This window comes from Mobula hypostoma, chromosome 16 (genome assembly GCF_963921235.1).
Source record: "Mobula hypostoma chromosome 16, sMobHyp1.1, whole genome shotgun sequence".
In the NCBI taxonomy this organism is placed as follows: domain Eukaryota; kingdom Metazoa; phylum Chordata; class Chondrichthyes; order Myliobatiformes; family Myliobatidae; genus Mobula; species Mobula hypostoma.
Genome location: NC_086112.1, coordinates 22,514,588 through 22,532,106, shown reverse-complemented (window position 1 = coordinate 22,532,106; position 17,519 = coordinate 22,514,588). Strand labels below are relative to the sequence as shown.

At 39.7% G+C, this 17,519-nt stretch overlaps 1 protein-coding gene across 1 annotated transcript in view; it reads right to left on the bottom strand.

Annotated features, from left to right (window-relative positions):
- The window catches only part of man2a1 (mannosidase, alpha, class 2A, member 1), a 119,787-nt gene that overhangs the window by 95,305 nt on the left and 6,963 nt on the right, over positions 1-17,519 (bottom strand). The window contains exons 2-4 of the mRNA XM_063068639.1: positions 14,664-14,921; positions 12,993-13,137; positions 5,012-5,183 (exon numbers count right to left, since the gene is read on the bottom strand). Coding sequence (XP_062924709.1) covers positions 5,012-5,183; positions 12,993-13,137; positions 14,664-14,921 — 575 coding nt within the window. The remainder of the gene's footprint in view (positions 1-5,011; positions 5,184-12,992; positions 13,138-14,663; positions 14,922-17,519) is intronic.

Genomic DNA, 17,519 nt, shown 5'->3' with positions numbered 1-17,519 from the left:
AAAACAGTGCCGAGCACACTGATGATGGTGTGTTAGACTGAGTCGTCGCAGGCTGGGTGGTGCAGTGGCCCCCACCCTCCGGGCCACCGACCCGCGATTGCCGATTGCATCGCCTCTGCATCGACAATTACATGCTAGACAGCACCTAATTAATTAGCATGTTTATTTCGGCTTTTTTCTTAAAGATGTGCTGTGTGCCTCCCGGCTACCGCTGCGTTCTTTGCGAATCGGTACAGTATCTATCCAGGGCCCGGGTGTTGGGGTGGTGGGACATGGGGGTGTCATCTCATTGTCAATCAGGGCAGGCAGCTCATCTTCTCCTATGACTGCCTGCCTCCATGTCAAAGGTCAAGGTTTGTCATCTGCTGTGGCTGATGTGGAAGGCTTGCTTGACTGCTGAGCCTCGCGCATTTTTCTATCATACAGTTGTTTGTAAGCACTCAAACCATCCTGCAAATATCCCCTAAACCTATGTACCCTTTCAAAATTAAAGTCGTACTTTATCATTGCAGCGAAAATCTCACGCAGTTGCTTTACTTTCTGCATTCGGTTTCGATTGTTATCCTTTCCTCTTCCAATTGCATCAGCTCTTCATCTATCAGTTCTTGGTCATGGGATGCCAAAACCTCTTCAGCATCATCTTCGTCAACTTCCACAAGCCAAACTCACTTTGTCCTTGCTTCGTTCACCACGATCGAAACGCTTAATTATGTCTAGTTTTATGCTAAGTGTAACACCCTCACTCTTTCAGGCTTTTCTGACACCTTAGAACTCATCTTGCCAACGGCTGCTCAATGCAACATGTTAAAGCAATGCCGTTCCGATTCCGGGGGAGAGCGGCTATTTGGGGCGTGCTCTGCCTTTTATCGCGCCCTGATTTTTTATCGCGCGCTGCCTTTCTTCGTAACAGTGAAAACACCTTCTGAAAGCGAAAACAGGGTACTAATGTAGATCTTTCATAACAGTGAGGTTTCGTAAAGCGAACATTCGAAAAGCGGGGAACACCTGTACTGCAATTGCTGGGGAATTCATAATTAAACAGAAAATGCTGGACATACACAGTCAGATAGGTAGCAACTGTGGAAGAACTTTCTTATTGATGAACTTTTATTAGAACCACTGACCTGGTAAGTATTTTTCTGGCATCGTCAATTTTATTTTGAAAAAACACGTGGAGAGTATAATATAGTCTCACTTAAACTACCTGCAAATTAAATCCTTTTTTGAAGCCACTTAAAAATAAAATCTCTGCAAATATTCTTTAAGTTCTTCCACATCTTAGAGCAAAAAATAATCTACACAGTGAAGTCTGTTCCTGTTTTTAAAATGCAAATATTTTCCTTTTTCTTTAGGACATTCAGAAATTATTGAAAGGGAACAGTAGGGTTTTGATAAATCCCCAGTCTCAAATGACTTCTTATCGTTTAAATAAAAACACGAAATGCCCAACATGGAGAATTTATAGGACATTTTTTAAATTGATGTAAGATTCAACTGGAATTTCAATGAACGTTCTCAATCTTGCTGGCCACTAACTGAGCATAAATGATCCACAAAGTGCAAACTCTGAGTTATAATAAGTTGCCTTGTGTACTAAACAATCTAAAATCTAAGTTCTTATATTCTTATGTGCAGTTAAAATAGATGACGAAAACTTACTGATCCAGTCTTGATTCTATTTCTTTCGCTACAGATACTGCCTTACCTGCTCACCATTCAAACATTTTCTGCTTCTGCTACAAATTTTCAACATCTACAGCATTTTCTTTACTTACTAAATAATCAATATTTGGCTTTATTATCAAAATATTCTGGCAGACCAGAGATGGTCTGATCATTGTGTTGTTAGAACTAGAGGACAGACACCAAAATCTGCAAATCACATTGCTGATCATTATGTGAGATGAAGACTGTAAAATGTTTTGCTTGCACACTTTCAATTGAATTGTCCTATTAATGCAAGTCATACAGCACAGAAAGAGGCCCTTTTGTGCTCACATCAACCAAAATACCCATCTATGCAAGTCCCATTTGCCCACATTTGGCTCATATCCTTCCAATCCACAGACCCCTTGGTTAATGGTAGGGGTCCAAGATGTTAAGTAGGTTGGGAATCCCTGCTCAAAACCTTTCCCATCCATGTACCTGTGCCAAATGACTTCCAAATGCTGTTTCTTTACCTGCTCAATTCATATATAGACCACCTTGGTGAAAAAGCTGCCCCTCTGCCTTGCATTAAATCTCTCATCTCCTTTAAATCTCTGCTTTTTAGTTCTTGATTCCCAATCCATAGGAAAGAGACTTTCTGAATTCCCCCTATGTACATCTCTCGTAATTTTATACATCTCTATAAGATCACCACTCACTCTCCTGTGCTCCAATGAATAAAGTCCTACCTTGTTCAATTGCTCTTGGTAATTTAATCCCTGGAGTCCTGGCAACATCCTTGTAAATCTTTTCTGAACGCTTCCCAACTTAACATCTTTCCTTTAGCAGTGTGACCAAAACTGAACACAACATTGCAAATGTGGCCTCGCCAACATCTTGTACAACTACAACATGACATCCCATCTTCTGTACTCAATGACCTAAATGATGAAGGCCAGCATGCCAAAAGTTTCTTCCCATTCTGTATACCCATGAATTCACTTTCAGGGAACCATATACTTGAAATGAAATGAAATGAAATATCTTTATTGTCATTGCATAGTACAATTCGTCATGTACCAATACAGTGAAAATGAGTTTGCAACTCTCGTACTCAATGCTATAAAACAACAAATAAATAAATAAACAATAAATAAAATCAAGTAACCAGCCAGTACAAGCAATGTCCAGCAGTACAAAAGCGCAACTCAGATGCATGACAACCATAAAACCAGTATTAAAGTAGCAATATAACAAATTTATGGATGATGCTTGAACGATTGGTTCAGAGCAATTATAGCTCTGGGGAAAAAGCTATTTTTCAGTCTGGAAGTGTGGGCATAGAAAATCTTATAACGTCTGCCAGATGGAAGAAGTTGAAACATATGATTGCATGGGTGTGTATTGTCCTTATAGATACTTGTAACTTTCCTTAGGCAGCATGAGCTGTAGGTGTCCTCCAGGGCTGGGAGCTGTGTCCCAATGATCTTCTGTGTGCTAGAGACGACCTGCTGAAGTGCTTTCCTATCAGCTGCTGTACAACTGTTAAGATACTCTCTATGGTGCAGCAGTAAAAAGTCACCAGCATCTGTTCAGGACTCCCTGGTCTGACTATTCTACAATATACTTCACAGAAGTTCATAAAATCACGAAAGGGATGGATAAAATGGATAGTTATAGTCTTTTCTCCAAAGTTAGGGAATCTAAACCTAGAGGGCACAGATATATGAGGGGAGCAATTAAAAAAATACCTGACAGGGAACTTCTTTACACTGAGAGTAGCAAGAATCTGGAATAAGCTGCTAGAGGAAGTGGTTAAGTCAAGTACAAGTGCAATATTTACAAGGCAAGGAGGGGAAGGGCTTGAAGAATTCTGGGCCAAATGCAGACAACTGGGACTAGCAGGGAGGATGCTATGGTTTCCATGCTGCATAACTTTGATTCTATGACTTCCTGTCCAGTATACAGAAATGCTTTAACTATCCAAGATGAGTGCTGTATAAGATACAAATATGTGGGTCTTGCCCCAGAGTGAACTTCACATTTAAATTTTTAAACAATGATTTATGTTCTCAGGTGATTTATTTTAATATTAGTTTTAAAATTTCAATTGGACATGCAATACGCAAAAACCATCCAAATGCCATTTTGACATAAAAGTTCCCATCTATACTAGCCCCATTTGGTCCACGCCAAACAAGCTCCTACCAGTGTTATTGCTGTGGCCATGAGTGGTAACCAGGCCACAGAACTCAGAAAGCAACTACACTATTAGAAGGACTTTTCTTTGATTCCAGTGATCTGAGCCATTTGGAAACATTTGGAAAAAAATGGTTCTAAAAAACCACGTTATTACAGAATTTCAAAATCATACATTTATTTAAAACAGATTATCATAAACTAACTAAAGTATTCAGGCACCACATCACCACTATATTAGTGCAACATACCTTTGCAACCAAAGGCAATTGGCATTTTTGTAGCTAGGACCTGCAGGCATATGGACATTTGAACCAGCAATACAGAGAGAGATCATGAAAATGTCAAGGTCCTAGACAATATAATATCAGGCTAACACAGAACTTGCCTCATCAAAAAGAACCTTGGATGGATATTATTATGCCCCACTAGTAGATCTACCATTGTAATCTTAATTCCATTTAAAACAATGTATGTTTATTATAGATTTATGATTAAAATCTTTCAGTTTTGATGCGAGGTGAGATGAAATATTCACTTGCCTAAATAAATGTATTTCCAGTCAAGAAATATGACAATATCTATGGCAGTGAAGCATATGAATAGATATCAGGGCGGTATGGTAGTGTAGTGATTATCATAACACTTCACAGTACGGGCAACCTGAGTTCAATTCCTGCCACACACATAAAAGTTGCTGGTGAACGCAGCAGGCCAGGCAGCATCTCTAGGAAGAGATGCAGTCGACGTTTCAGGCCGAGACCCTTCGTCAGGACTAACTGAAGGAAGAGTGAGTAAGGGATTTGAAAGTTGGAGGGGGAGGGGGAGATCCAAAATGATAGGAGAAGACAGGAGGGGGAGGGATGGAGCCAAGAGCTAGACAGGTGATAGGCAAAAGGGATACGAGAGGATCATGAGACAGAAGGTCCGGGAAGAAAGACAAGGAGGTGGGGGGGGGACCCAGAGGATGGGCAAGGGGTATATTCAGAGGGACAGAGGGAGAAAAAGGAGAGTCCAAAGACAGACTAGTTGGTAGTTTGTGTAAATTATCCCAAATTTAGGCCAAGATTAAATCTGGGGATTGCAAGGTTTTATCAGTAATAGAAAAATTCTTAAAAGTGTACCATCATATTATACTGCAGAACATTTTTTGACAGCTCCAAACCTTTTAACAGCATCTTTCTTCTGCCCATCAATATTGTTCCACCATTTTGAGAAGTATGAAATCTCAGACCAAATAAATTTCCTACGAGCATCTTCTTGTAGTTTAATCACCATGTTGTTCAGGATATGCTGAGTCTGATCTCTGTAGTAGTCATCAAATGTCTTCAGCCAACCTAGAAATAATTTTAAGAATGCAAATAGATAAAAATGTTATTAAATTCTACTCAATACCCTTCCAAGCATTTATAGAAACATAGAAAACCTACAGCACAATACAGACCCTTCGGCCCACAATGCTGTGCTGAACATGTACTTAGTTTAGAAATTACCTAGGGTTACCCATAGCCCTCTATTTTTCTAAGCTCCATGCACGTATCCAGGAGTCTCAAGTTACCCTATCATATCCATGTACTTTTATTTTTTTGCAGTTGTTAACCCACACTGATAGATTCACATTAGTTAGTCTTCCATGCCTTATTGCATATGAAACACTGTTTTTTGCACTACATCAAAAGCAAGTTATTTTAATCCAAGTTAAATATAATCTTATTTTACTGCATATCTTAGTCTCCTAAAGTAGGTACGTACTTTTGAAAGACCTAAAAGGGTGAGGAACTTAACTTAAGTCTACCCTCTAGGATAGATGGAGGTTGATGAATGCATAATTGGGAGATTAAAAATGTAAAAATTGCAACTTAATGAATTTCCATCAAGTAACCTCCACCACTGTTCCTATACAACCACACTGAGTTCCTGCTTTCATTTGAAGCAGTGAGTGAGCTGGCGGAGCAGGTACAAATGTACTCTGAAGAGGAAGAACACTATTTAAAGATCAAGGATCAACTTTATTCACCATATATATTTACATGCATCAGGAATTTACTGCGGTGTGTTGGTGCAACATGCAACAAAAAACAACATTCAGCAATTATGAAGAATAAAGAATGATATAAAAGTAAAGTTAGAAGCACGAGTATGGAATAACATATGCATAAATACAAGCATGTATTTACAATGTAAACATTATAAAAAGTGGTCGAAGGTTTTTACAGTGTAATGCAGTAATAAACAGAAGGAAGTCGGTGGGGGGAGGGACTAACAAGAATGGTTGATCAGATTAACTGCCGGAGATAAGAAACTTTTAAAATGGTGTGAAGTTTTAATAGCCCTATGGTGCTTTCCAGAAGGTAGCTTTAGGAAAAGTTAGTATACTGGATGGTGTCTGCAATGGTTTTCCTGCCCGCTTCTTTGTCCTGGAAGTCCTGCAGTGATGGTAGACTGCAGCCAATGGCATTTTTTCCTGTCCTGACAGTTCACTGTAATTTTCGTACATTGTAAGAGGATACTGCTCCAAACCTGAGAGTAGTGGCTGATTTGAAAATGCTCCTATAAATAGCTACACATCAAACACCCACCTAATACAGATATTTCATGGCTTGGAAAAGCCCATGACTGTCCATACACAAGATAGTCAGATCTGTCAGTTAAGAGACTTTTAATTAATCAAACTGATTGAGGACCAAGAGATAATAAGGTAGTTCCTTTCAACTCTTCAAGGTAATGAGTTTCCTATCACTCATGATTAGTGCACCCATCTCACACTCACTACCCTGATGCAGAAATATACTTGAGATATCTATAGTTAAGATTTTGTCCCAGAAGCAAATACAGCATGCTGTCATTTGTACAATATTTATGCATTTGGAAATCTCTTGCAATCTGCAAATATGTCCAAGAATATGCTTAAAAGTAAGCATACCTACATAAAATTTATTATTTTATATATCTTTAAACAAAAGGAAGTGTTTTGTTTCTAACATTTAATTATAACAGCAGTGCAGTTGTAAGCTGAAAGATTTATGCATTTTATATGAGTGTATGATGTACAATTTTTTTAAGCAATACTCAGAGAACTGGCTTATTCATTCACCATGGATGCCAGATGGGTGAGAAGTACACTGTACTTGAATTTCTACATTGCTCAACTACCAGGGCATATCACAATCATCCAGTGTACCTAAACCCCATTTGCTACCATAATGGCAAACACACAGAAGGCAATTTAAGCAATTCTTGGACACAGCTACCTTACACTCTTGCCTTTTAAATTAACAATCTTCTCTGTTTTGGCCATAGCACCTCAAACATCACACACCATCTGGGCCACACTCACACGGGCATGTACTTATGATGCTGCTGGAAGTAAGTTTTTCATTAGCAGACTGATCAGAGATGTCCTTCAAATTGTTCATCCAATCCACGTTTAATTTATTCACTGCAGAGAAGACTATATTGTAACACTACTTAATTTCTTTTCATTGAACAAATGTACAAACCCAGGAATCATTCGTGATCCTTTTCGCACTCCCGGTGTGCCAAATTGGAAGGTATAAAATTAACTGGTGGAGGAACAACACCTTATATTCCGTCTGGGTAGCCTCCAACCTGATGGTATGAACATTGACTTCTCAAACTTCCGTTAATGCCCCACCTCCCCCCGTACCCTATCCGTTATTTATTTATTTATATACACACATTCTTTTTCTTTCTCTCCTTTTTCTCCTTCTGTCCCTCTCACTATACCCCTTGCCCATCCTCTGGGTTTTTCCCCCCTTCCCCCTTTTCTTTCTCCCTAGGCCTCCGGTCCCATGATCCTCTCATATCCCTTTTGTGAATCAACTGTCCAGCTCTTGGCTCCATCCCGCCCCCTCCTGTCTTCTCCTATCATTTCGGATCTCCCCCTCCCCCTCTCAAATCTCTTACTTGCTCTTCTTTCAGTTAGTCCTGACGAAAGGTCTCGGCCCGAAACGCCAACTGTACCTCTTCTTAGAGTGCTGCCTGGCCTGCTGTGTTCACCAGCAACTTTTATGTGTGTTGCTTGAAATTCCAGCATCTGCAGATTTCCTCGTGTTTGAGAAATTAACTGGTGTGTTTCTTTTTCCCCTGAAAGGAGTGTTTTGAGTGTTTGAAAAGGAAGAGATAAACGTAAAGAGTTTGCATTTCCTGCAGCTACATGAGATGATAACGTGAAAAGGGGAGTGAGCATCAGTCATAATTCAAGAGTATAAAAGTCAGTCAGGGAACAGTCCCTTTAGAATGCTGAAAGGGGAAGTAAGTAGGAGATTTGTCTGATGGATGCATCATGTTGAAGGTGGCAGTAATTAATGGAGGACGATCTGTTGAATAAGGCAAGGAGGAGGTGAGGACAAAGGGAACTTTACATGCTCAGATGATTTCTTTCTAAATGAATAATTGAAAGATAACACAGATACAACAAAAGGCTAGAAAGACAAACAATGTGTTGGCCTTTATTCCACTAAGTTTTGAGTACAAGAGCAGGGACATTTTCTCAAATTATAGAAACCCTTCTAGGACTGCATTTGCAACATTAGGTAGGGAAACCTGATTCCTGCACAAAGGGGGCCATGTTGGGAATGACACAAGCATTCACCACATTGATTACTGAAATGGCATATTTGTTCTATGGGGAGAAATTAAGCAGGCTAGTGTCTGTATTCTCTTGAACTTAGAATCTGATGCCAAATTTAGAATTATTGAGTGTGTGTTTTCAGGCTTCTGTACTTCCTCCTTGATGGTAGCAATGAGAAGAGGGTATGTCCTAGGTGTGACGAGGGTCCTTAAGGATAGATGCCTTTCTGAGGTGTCGTCTTTTAAAGCTGTCCTGGATGCTGGGGAGGCTAGTGCCCATGGCAGAGCTGGCTGAGTTTTCAACTTTCTGCAGCTGTTTCCGATCCTGTGCAGTGGCCCCTCCATACCAGACAGTGATGCAGCCAGTTAGAATGCTCTGCGCAGCACGTCTGAAGAAATTTACAAGTGTGTTTGGTGACATACTAAATCTCCTCAAACTCCTAATGAAATATAGCTGCTGTCATGCCTTCTTTGTAATTGCATCAATAAATTGGACCCAGGATAGATCTTCAGTGTTGTTGACACCCAAGAATTAGAAACTGCTCACCATTTCCACTTCTGTTTTTTCAATGAGGACTGACTGGTGTGTGTTGGCTCAACATCTCCTTCCTGAAGTCCACAATTCCTTGGTCTTACTGATGTTGAGTGCAAGGTGGCTGTAGTGACGCCACTGAACCAACTGATCCACCTCACTTCTGTACGTCTCCTCGACACCATCTGAAATTCTGCCAACAATAGTTGTGTCATTGGCAAATTTATAGATGGCGCTTGAGCTATGCCTAACCACACGGTTGTGGATGTATAGAGAGTAGAGCAGTGGGCTAAGCATGTATCCTTGAGTTGCACCAGTATTTATTATCAGCAAGGAGATGTTATTTCCGATCTGCACAGCCTGTGGTCTCCTGGTGCGGCATTCAAGGGTCCAGTTGCAGAGGAAGGTACAGAGGCCCAGGTTTAGGAACCTGTTGATTAGAACTGAGGGTATGATTGTGTTGAACACTGAGCAGTAATCAACAAACAGCAGCCTGATGAAGGTCATCCTATTGTCCAGGTGATCCAAGGTCGAGTGGCGAGTCAGTGAGATTGCAGCTGCTGTAGAGCTATTGTTGTGATAGGGAAATTGCAGCAAATCGCTTCATCATAGTAGATGAGCGGCGCTGGATGATTTTTGTAAAGGCAGCTCATCCTGCTCCTTTTGGGTACTGCTATGATTGTCGCCCTTTTGAAGCAGGTGGGAACCTCTGAACGCAGCAATGAGAGTTCGAAGATGTTCTTGTACATTCCCACGAGTTGGTTGGCACAGATTTTCAGAGCTCTACCAGGTACACCATCGAGGCTTGATGCCTTGTTGGGGTTCTCTCGAAAAATGTTTTGAAACTGACTTCTGAGATAGAGATCACAGGGTCACCAGATGCTGCAGGGTTTAGCACAGGTGTAGTTCTATTCTCATATTCAAATCATGCATAAAATATTGTTGAGCTCATCTAGGAGTGAAACATCACAGCCATTCATGATACAGGTGGCCCCTGTTTTCTCAACTTCCGCTTTATGATGCCTCGCTGTTACGAAACACCTACATTAGTTACCTGTTTTCGCTAACAGAATATGTTTTCACTGTTATGAAAAATGGCAGCGCACGCCTGAACAGCCAAGCTCCTCCCCCAGAAGTGCACTCCAACCGGCATTGCTTAAACACGTGCTTTATCTCGATTTATTTTGTGCATCTGTTAGCAAGATGAGTTCTAGGGTATTGGAAAAGCCTAAAAGAGCTCGTAAGAGTGTTATACATAGCATAAAACTAGACATAATTAAGCGTTTTGATCGTGGTGAACGAAGTAAGGACATTGTCCGCGCGTTGAACTTGCCTGTGTCCACCATTCGCACTATTTATACGCAGAGAGAAAGAATTTTGAAAGCTGCCGATGTTACTGTTGGTTCTGTTCGTAGCAAAGTGGTCTCTCTTAGTCGGCATCCAATAATGGATAAAATGGAAAGTCTATTGCTTGAGTGGATTGATGGGTGTACAAAGCGTGGTGTTCCGTTAAGTTTTCTTGTACTTAAGGAGAAATCAGTCAGTCTTTTTAATAAGCTGAAACAGAAAGCACTGGACGATGGTGATGAAAGTGTTGCGAAAGTGGAATTTAAAGGTAGTCATGGGTGGTTTGATCAGTTTCTGAGGTGAGGGCAGCTTCATAGTTTAAGCAGTGGTCCCCAACCTCCGGGTCGCAGACCAATACATTGCCGCACAGAATGCAGTGGTGCAGCGGTAGTCAGAACGCACCCACCACATCTTTAAGAAAAAAGCCGAAATAAACAAGCTAATTAATTAGGTGCCACCTGGCACGTAAATGTCAGCCCAGATCAGAGGCGATTGCTGATTGTGTCAGGTGGTTATTCGTATAAGCAAGTGTTTAACTGTGACAAAACTGCAATTTATTGGAGTCTTCCCGATTCCGGTAAGTGATACTACATTGTACATACATTATTTCTACTTTATATAGGCTGTGTATTTTTATGTGTTATTTGGTATGATTTGGCAGCTTCATAGCTTAAAGGTTACTGGAGAGAGTGTTTCTGCCTAGAGCGCTTCCACGAGATTTTCGCTGCGTGAGACAGTGCTGCAGAAAAGTGTTTCTACTTTATATAGGCTGTGTATTTATCATATCATTCCTGCTTTTACTATATGTTACTGTTATTTTAGGTTTTATGTGTTATTTGGCATGATTTTGTAGGTTACTTGTTGGGTCTGGAAACGCTCAAAAATTTTTCCCATATTAATAAATGGTAATTGCTTATTCACTTTACGACATTCCAGCTTATGAACCATTTCATAGGAACGCTCTACGTTTGGATAGCGGGGGAAACCTGTATTAGGTTTTGTTTTGTAGGAATTAATGGCCTCCAAACCTTGCCAGAACCTACGTGCATCCATTTCTGTCTCTAATCTCAATTGGAATTATTTTTTTCTCTTAAAATAGCCTTCCATACATTGTACCTGACTTCTTGTATAGTTCTGGATCACTGGTTTTGGATGCCACATATGCAGTCTTCAGCAGACAATGAATCTTCTGGTTCATCCATGACTTTGGGTATGTCTGGTATGTTCTCAAAGGCACAGGTCTTGATGAAGTCAATAACAACTGTGGTGCATTCATTCAGATTCGAAAATGAATTCCTGAATGTTATCCAGTTCACCAACTCAAAGCCGTCCTGCAAGTGCTCCTCTGCCTCCTTCTTGGTCCTCACCACTGGTGCTGTGGTCTTTAATCTCTGCCTTCACGTTGGGATTAAAAGTATAACCAGGTGATCAGACCTTTAGAAGTGTGGGTGTGGAACGGCATGAAAGCAATCTTGATGGTGGTGTAATAGTGGTCAAGTGTGTTGACTCCTCTAGTTCCACAGGTGATATGTTGGTGGTAGTTGTTCAGAGATTTCTTCAAGCTGACCCGGTTGAAATTCCCTGCAATTATTGGGAAAGCATCAGGATGCGCAGTTTCGTGCCTGCTGATCATGGTGCTCAGCTCTTCCAGTACCTGCCTGAACACTGGCCTGAGGTGAAATGTACACCATTATCACGATGATGGCAGAAAACTCCCTCAGCAGATAAAAAAGACAACATATGACCGCTAGATGTTCCAGGTCGGGTGAGCAGGACTGAAATAGAACTGCCACATACGTGCACAAAAATGAGCGTACTCCACTCTCTCTGTCTTTAGAAGACTGAGCTGTCCTGCCTTTCTAGAGAATGGTAAAGCAATCAAGCTGCAGCACCTCGCCCAAAATGACGGGTGATAGCCATGTTTCTGTGAAGCGAAGTACACAGCAGTTCCTGATATCCCTGAAGGACAGCAATCTTATTATATTTTATTAACTTATTTGTGAATATTTTGTTTTATGTGTTGTGTATGATAGATGTTTTGTGGGTGCAACATGGTCCAGAGGGACATTGTTTCACTTGGTTGAATACTGCATATGTACAGTCAGATGACAATAAATTTGAACTTGTATACACGAGCAGTTCAATACTATCCAAAACAATGCAACCCACTAGTTGAGGGCCCATCCACACCTTAACATTCTAAAGCTAAATTAATTGCTAATCAAACAGTTTATCATTTATGCAAACACAATGAACTTTCCCTATCGTCCTCATATTAGTGGGCATATTCTGAAAATCTACTGGAAATCATTACTTTATTTAAATGATTGAAGAATTCCAATAGCATCTATGCTAGGTCATCTTGTTCTAAAATCATTCTAATTATGCACCTTGACATTTACACTTCTCAGATAAGGTTGCATAAAAATTATTCTTCCACAAGTAATGACAAAATTGTCATTATTTATTAAGAAACAATTGTTCCACAACACCACTGTGGTCTGAAGAAAAAATATAGCACCGGCAAATATCATGCTTGCCTCCAGCATTTGGTCCTGAACATTTAACATGATTTAAAATATAAATAAATGATAATTAACTTTGTGAAATGAACACTCTAGAAAGCATTCAATAGCTTTGCAAGTGCATGTCCAGTAAAATGCCTGTTCCTCACCAGGATCATTGTGCGAATGGGGCACAACAAAGATCTGTAATGGCTCATCATCCCACTCATGCTCATTGTATGTAATGTCAAAGCCCTGTTTCCAAACTCCACCATCTGGGTTGTCAAAAGGTAGAATTTTATAGATATCCAGCATCTATGAGAGATCAGAAATAATTAGATGCTGATTAGCAAAAGCCAAGTTACTCTACAATCCTCAGGACTCACGATATAAAAACAATTTAACTTTACAAAGTAGATCTTGTAAAACAAAAATCCACAAATTATATCAGAATAATTACAGCTGTCAGAAATACTAAAGAATATATGCACTACTCTTCAAAATGTAAACACACACATTGGAGAGGCCACAGTATTTTTCATTTGCTACACATACAAAGATAAAATGGAGAAAGTGGAGAAGGCAGAATAAATTTCTGTTTTATAAATCAAGAAACTGCACATGCTGGGAATCTGAAACAAGAATAAAATTGCGGCAACACTCAGCAGGTCAGGCAACAAGTGTAGAATGAGAAATGGAGTTAATGTTTCTTGTAAGAGACCTTCAGCAGAACTGGGCAAGTTAACTCTGCTCTCTTTTCCACAGATGCTACCTTATCTCATGTTTCCAGATATTTGGTGTTTGTTTGAAACATTATCTTTTTTTAAGCACAGTTTTTTAAGAATCAATCTGCTATTTTCCCAACAAAACAGTAGCGCATGAACAATATATAATTAACAACAAAATGAGAAGAATGTATAAAAATTCAAGGCCATCAGTTCCACTTTTAATCAGAAATTGCCTGACAAGCTTGGAACAATGAGATAACTTGCTAGTTTTTTTTTTCTTATTAATTTTTGGGGAATGGTCATCATTGCAAGGCCAGCATTTATTGCTCTTTCTTATATAATCTTGAGAAAGTGGCATTCTTGAACGAACCAGAACTACTGAGGAATGTTGGTGGACAATTAGGCAAATGCTTGGAGTCTACATGCACAAAGGAAGATGGCTATAGTTACTGGAGTGACTATATTCAGCTGGTCATCCACTACAAAGATTAGTTTTTAAAATGGAGTAAAACTACATTCAGCATGGTTGATAAGTTGTACATTTCTACAAATCAAGAGAAAAAAATATTTAAGTTATTTTGGCTTTAAAGCTTACAAGGACACAAATGAGTCACAATGAAGAAACTTTGTAATGAATAAGGTTTTCTTATCAAAACAGTAAGTTAGTAGGTGTGGTAAGCATAGTATAGCTATGGACACATGTTTTAGATTCCTCAAATTATTTTCTTTAATCAGCGTACAAAATTCTTCTCCACTTCTCTTTGAAGTTGCCATTATCTAAAAGCTCTGAAGCCATTTAATTGTAAGTTAATGTATTGAGCAGTAAAACCATTCTAAAGCTGCAGCAAACTTTACCCTCAATTGCTACTTGATTTTATTTATGTTTGCATCTCCTACACATTTTTCCTGTAGAGGCTTTCCTTTAAAGAGAAACATTAAAATGATGAAATCCCAGCATTAATAAAATCCTTGAATGTTTTTCCTTTATCTAATCAGCTTGCTAGGTTTAGCACAAACTTAATTCATTTGCAGTCAGTCAAGGCAGATACATATTTGGCTCTGAAGTACCTGAAATATTTCATTCCAGGTTCAGTCAAGCAGCATGTTACTTACTTGTATGTTTGATGCTTCTGTGTAAACCTTTGAGGCGAACTGGCAATCTTCTGGTTCAATGGGAATAACAACGGATACTCCAAGGAATTCAGAGGCTAATCTTTGACTTGAATTTGAGGCTTCAATGCCCACTGGACCATCTTTCACAGATTTACTCAAGTTAATTACCGAATCTCTGATATTTGAAATTATTTCATTGTTTTCAGCTAACAGCTGTTCTAGGTGGTCAATTTTTTCATGTAAAATTGAAAGCTGTCCCTGCAACAAATAAATGTTGTCAATAAGTACATTCCTCACAATGTAACAGTAGACAGTATCACTTGAAACAACTCAGAGCAACACAAAGTATTTTATTTCTCTCTTTGTTTCCTCATTTCTTAATAATCCCTTATTTTACATTCTGCCTATTGTTTCATGAACATCGATAAATTTCTGCCAATCTCCTGTACGGTGTTAATGTTCTTGGCTTTGAAGATGGGACAATTTTTTAATTTGAATATTAGATTAATTGTTACCTTAGTATTCTCTCCTATTAATATTGTGTAATTATAACCAGAAAAAGCAGCTGACTTATTACTTGTAACTGATCCTTAACCCGTTTCTATTCTCCAAAAAGATTTCAAATATTTTTTACCTCAGTGCTAGCCTATTACACATGGGTCTTGCTGCATTGCAACCAACCAGTAAGACAATATCTATGGCATAGGAAACAAAATTAATCATTGACATTTCGAAAAGAAAATTGTCATTAGGATGAGCTAAAACATTCCATCAGTTTCTTCCGCCATAAATGCTGCATAACTAGCTTAAAATTCTCAGTATATTTGGCCTTTTTTTTAAAATTCCGATATCAAGCTCTCCACTTTTCAATTTCAACCAGAAATGAAAATCACTTCTCTTGATTCAAATTATTTTATGTCTTTATACATTCACAGTTTCATAAAATAATTTTAACTATTAATTTTTTTTGTCATCGTCTGACAATCAAGCCCTCACATCTCTCAACCCAATTAGATCATTGTGTGAACGTGTTCAGGTTCTTCTTCAGATGAAAAAACATTATAACAACATTCACTGGCTCTCAATTCCTCTTAAACATAAGCAAACAAAACACTCATAGACTGTCAGCCTTGTTTAAAATTATAATTAGGTTAGGCCACAAAATGGTAATCCACTCAGGGAAGCAAATACCTCGGCCAGTGTCCTACATTAGTACTTTATATCTTTCTGTTTCAAGGAAGAAGATGTTGCACAGCAAGATATGGAGGACGCTCTAAATGCACTAAAAATTGTTGGAGGAGACATAAAAAAGACTGACAGAAAATAGATATTATCACCTGGTCCAGAACAGACACATTATAATTTGATGAGAGAAGGGAGGAAATTCAGAGTTCCTAGCCATATCCCAAGCATATGAATATTCAGTGATGGTACCCAGGAACTAAAAGATTGGAAATATTACTCTTTTTCAAAAAGGTCAATCAATTTATCCTCACTGGTGGGCCAAGTTTTAGAAACTATAATCAAGAACACAATTAGCAGTCACTGGGATAAGTATGGATTAATCTGTAAAAACTAACATGGATTGTTAAAGGTAAACAATTCCAACTAACTTTCTTAGGTTTCTTAGTGAAGAGGCAAGGCACAGAATATATCATCAGAAAGACTTGGTTCAGTTATACAGTTAACAACTAAATATCCTGAATCCTGAAAGGCTGTTTTACTAAACTGGACCTGTGTTCAATGGCAAAAATTACCAACAAAAGGGAGAGAAACATCTTGACCTCATCTTGAGCACTTGATTTGTTTTGATTGAAAATACAGAAATACCCACTGCACAGACCATGTCAATACTGTCTGTCAACACAAAAGATATTGTCCGTCATGTTGTCTCAAACCCATGCCATGTTAACGGAACTAAGCAATCCAAAACTAGACATTCATAAGGCACAGGGTAGCATCTGTAAGTAAACTGTATTCGACCTAAATCTCAAACATAAGGAAATCTGCAGATGCTGGAAATTCAAGCAACATACACAACCTGGACTATTCCTCTTCCTGGACTATTCTCACAGCTACCGCTTCACACAGCTACCTGGACTATTCCTCTTCCCACCCTGTCTCTTGCAAAAATGCCATCCCCCTTCTCACAATTCCTCCTTCTCCACCGCATCTGCTCTCAGGATGAAGCTTCTCATTCCAGGACGAAGGAGATGTCTTCCTTTTTTAAAGGAAGGGGCTTCCCCTCCTCAACCATCAACTCTGCTCTGAAACGCATCTCTCCCATTTCACGCACATCTGCTCTCATCCCATTCTCCCGCCACCCCACTAGGGATAGGGTTCCCCTTGTCCTCACCTACCACCCCACCAGCCTCCGGGTCCAACATATAATTCTCCGTAACTTCCACCACCTCTAATGGGATCCCACCACCTAGCACATCTTTCCCTCCCCTCCCTTTCTGCTTTCCGCAGGGATCGCTCCCTACTCGACTCCCTTGTCCATTCGTCCCCCCCATCCCTTCCCACTGATCTCCCTCCCAGCACTTATCCTTGTAAGTGGAACAAGTGCTACACCTGCCCTTACACTTCCTCCCTCACCACCATTCAGGGCCCCAAACAGTCCTTCCAGGCGAGGCAACACTTCACCTGTGAGTCAGCTGGAGTGATATACTGCATCTGGTGCTGCCGGTGCAGCCTTCTATATATTGGTGAGACCCGACGCAGACTGGGAGACAGTTTCACTGAACACCTACGCTCTGTCCGCCAGAGAAAGCAGGATCTCCTAGTGGCTACACATTTTAATTCCACGTCCCATTCCCATTCTGATATGTCAATCCATGGGCTCCTCTACTGTCA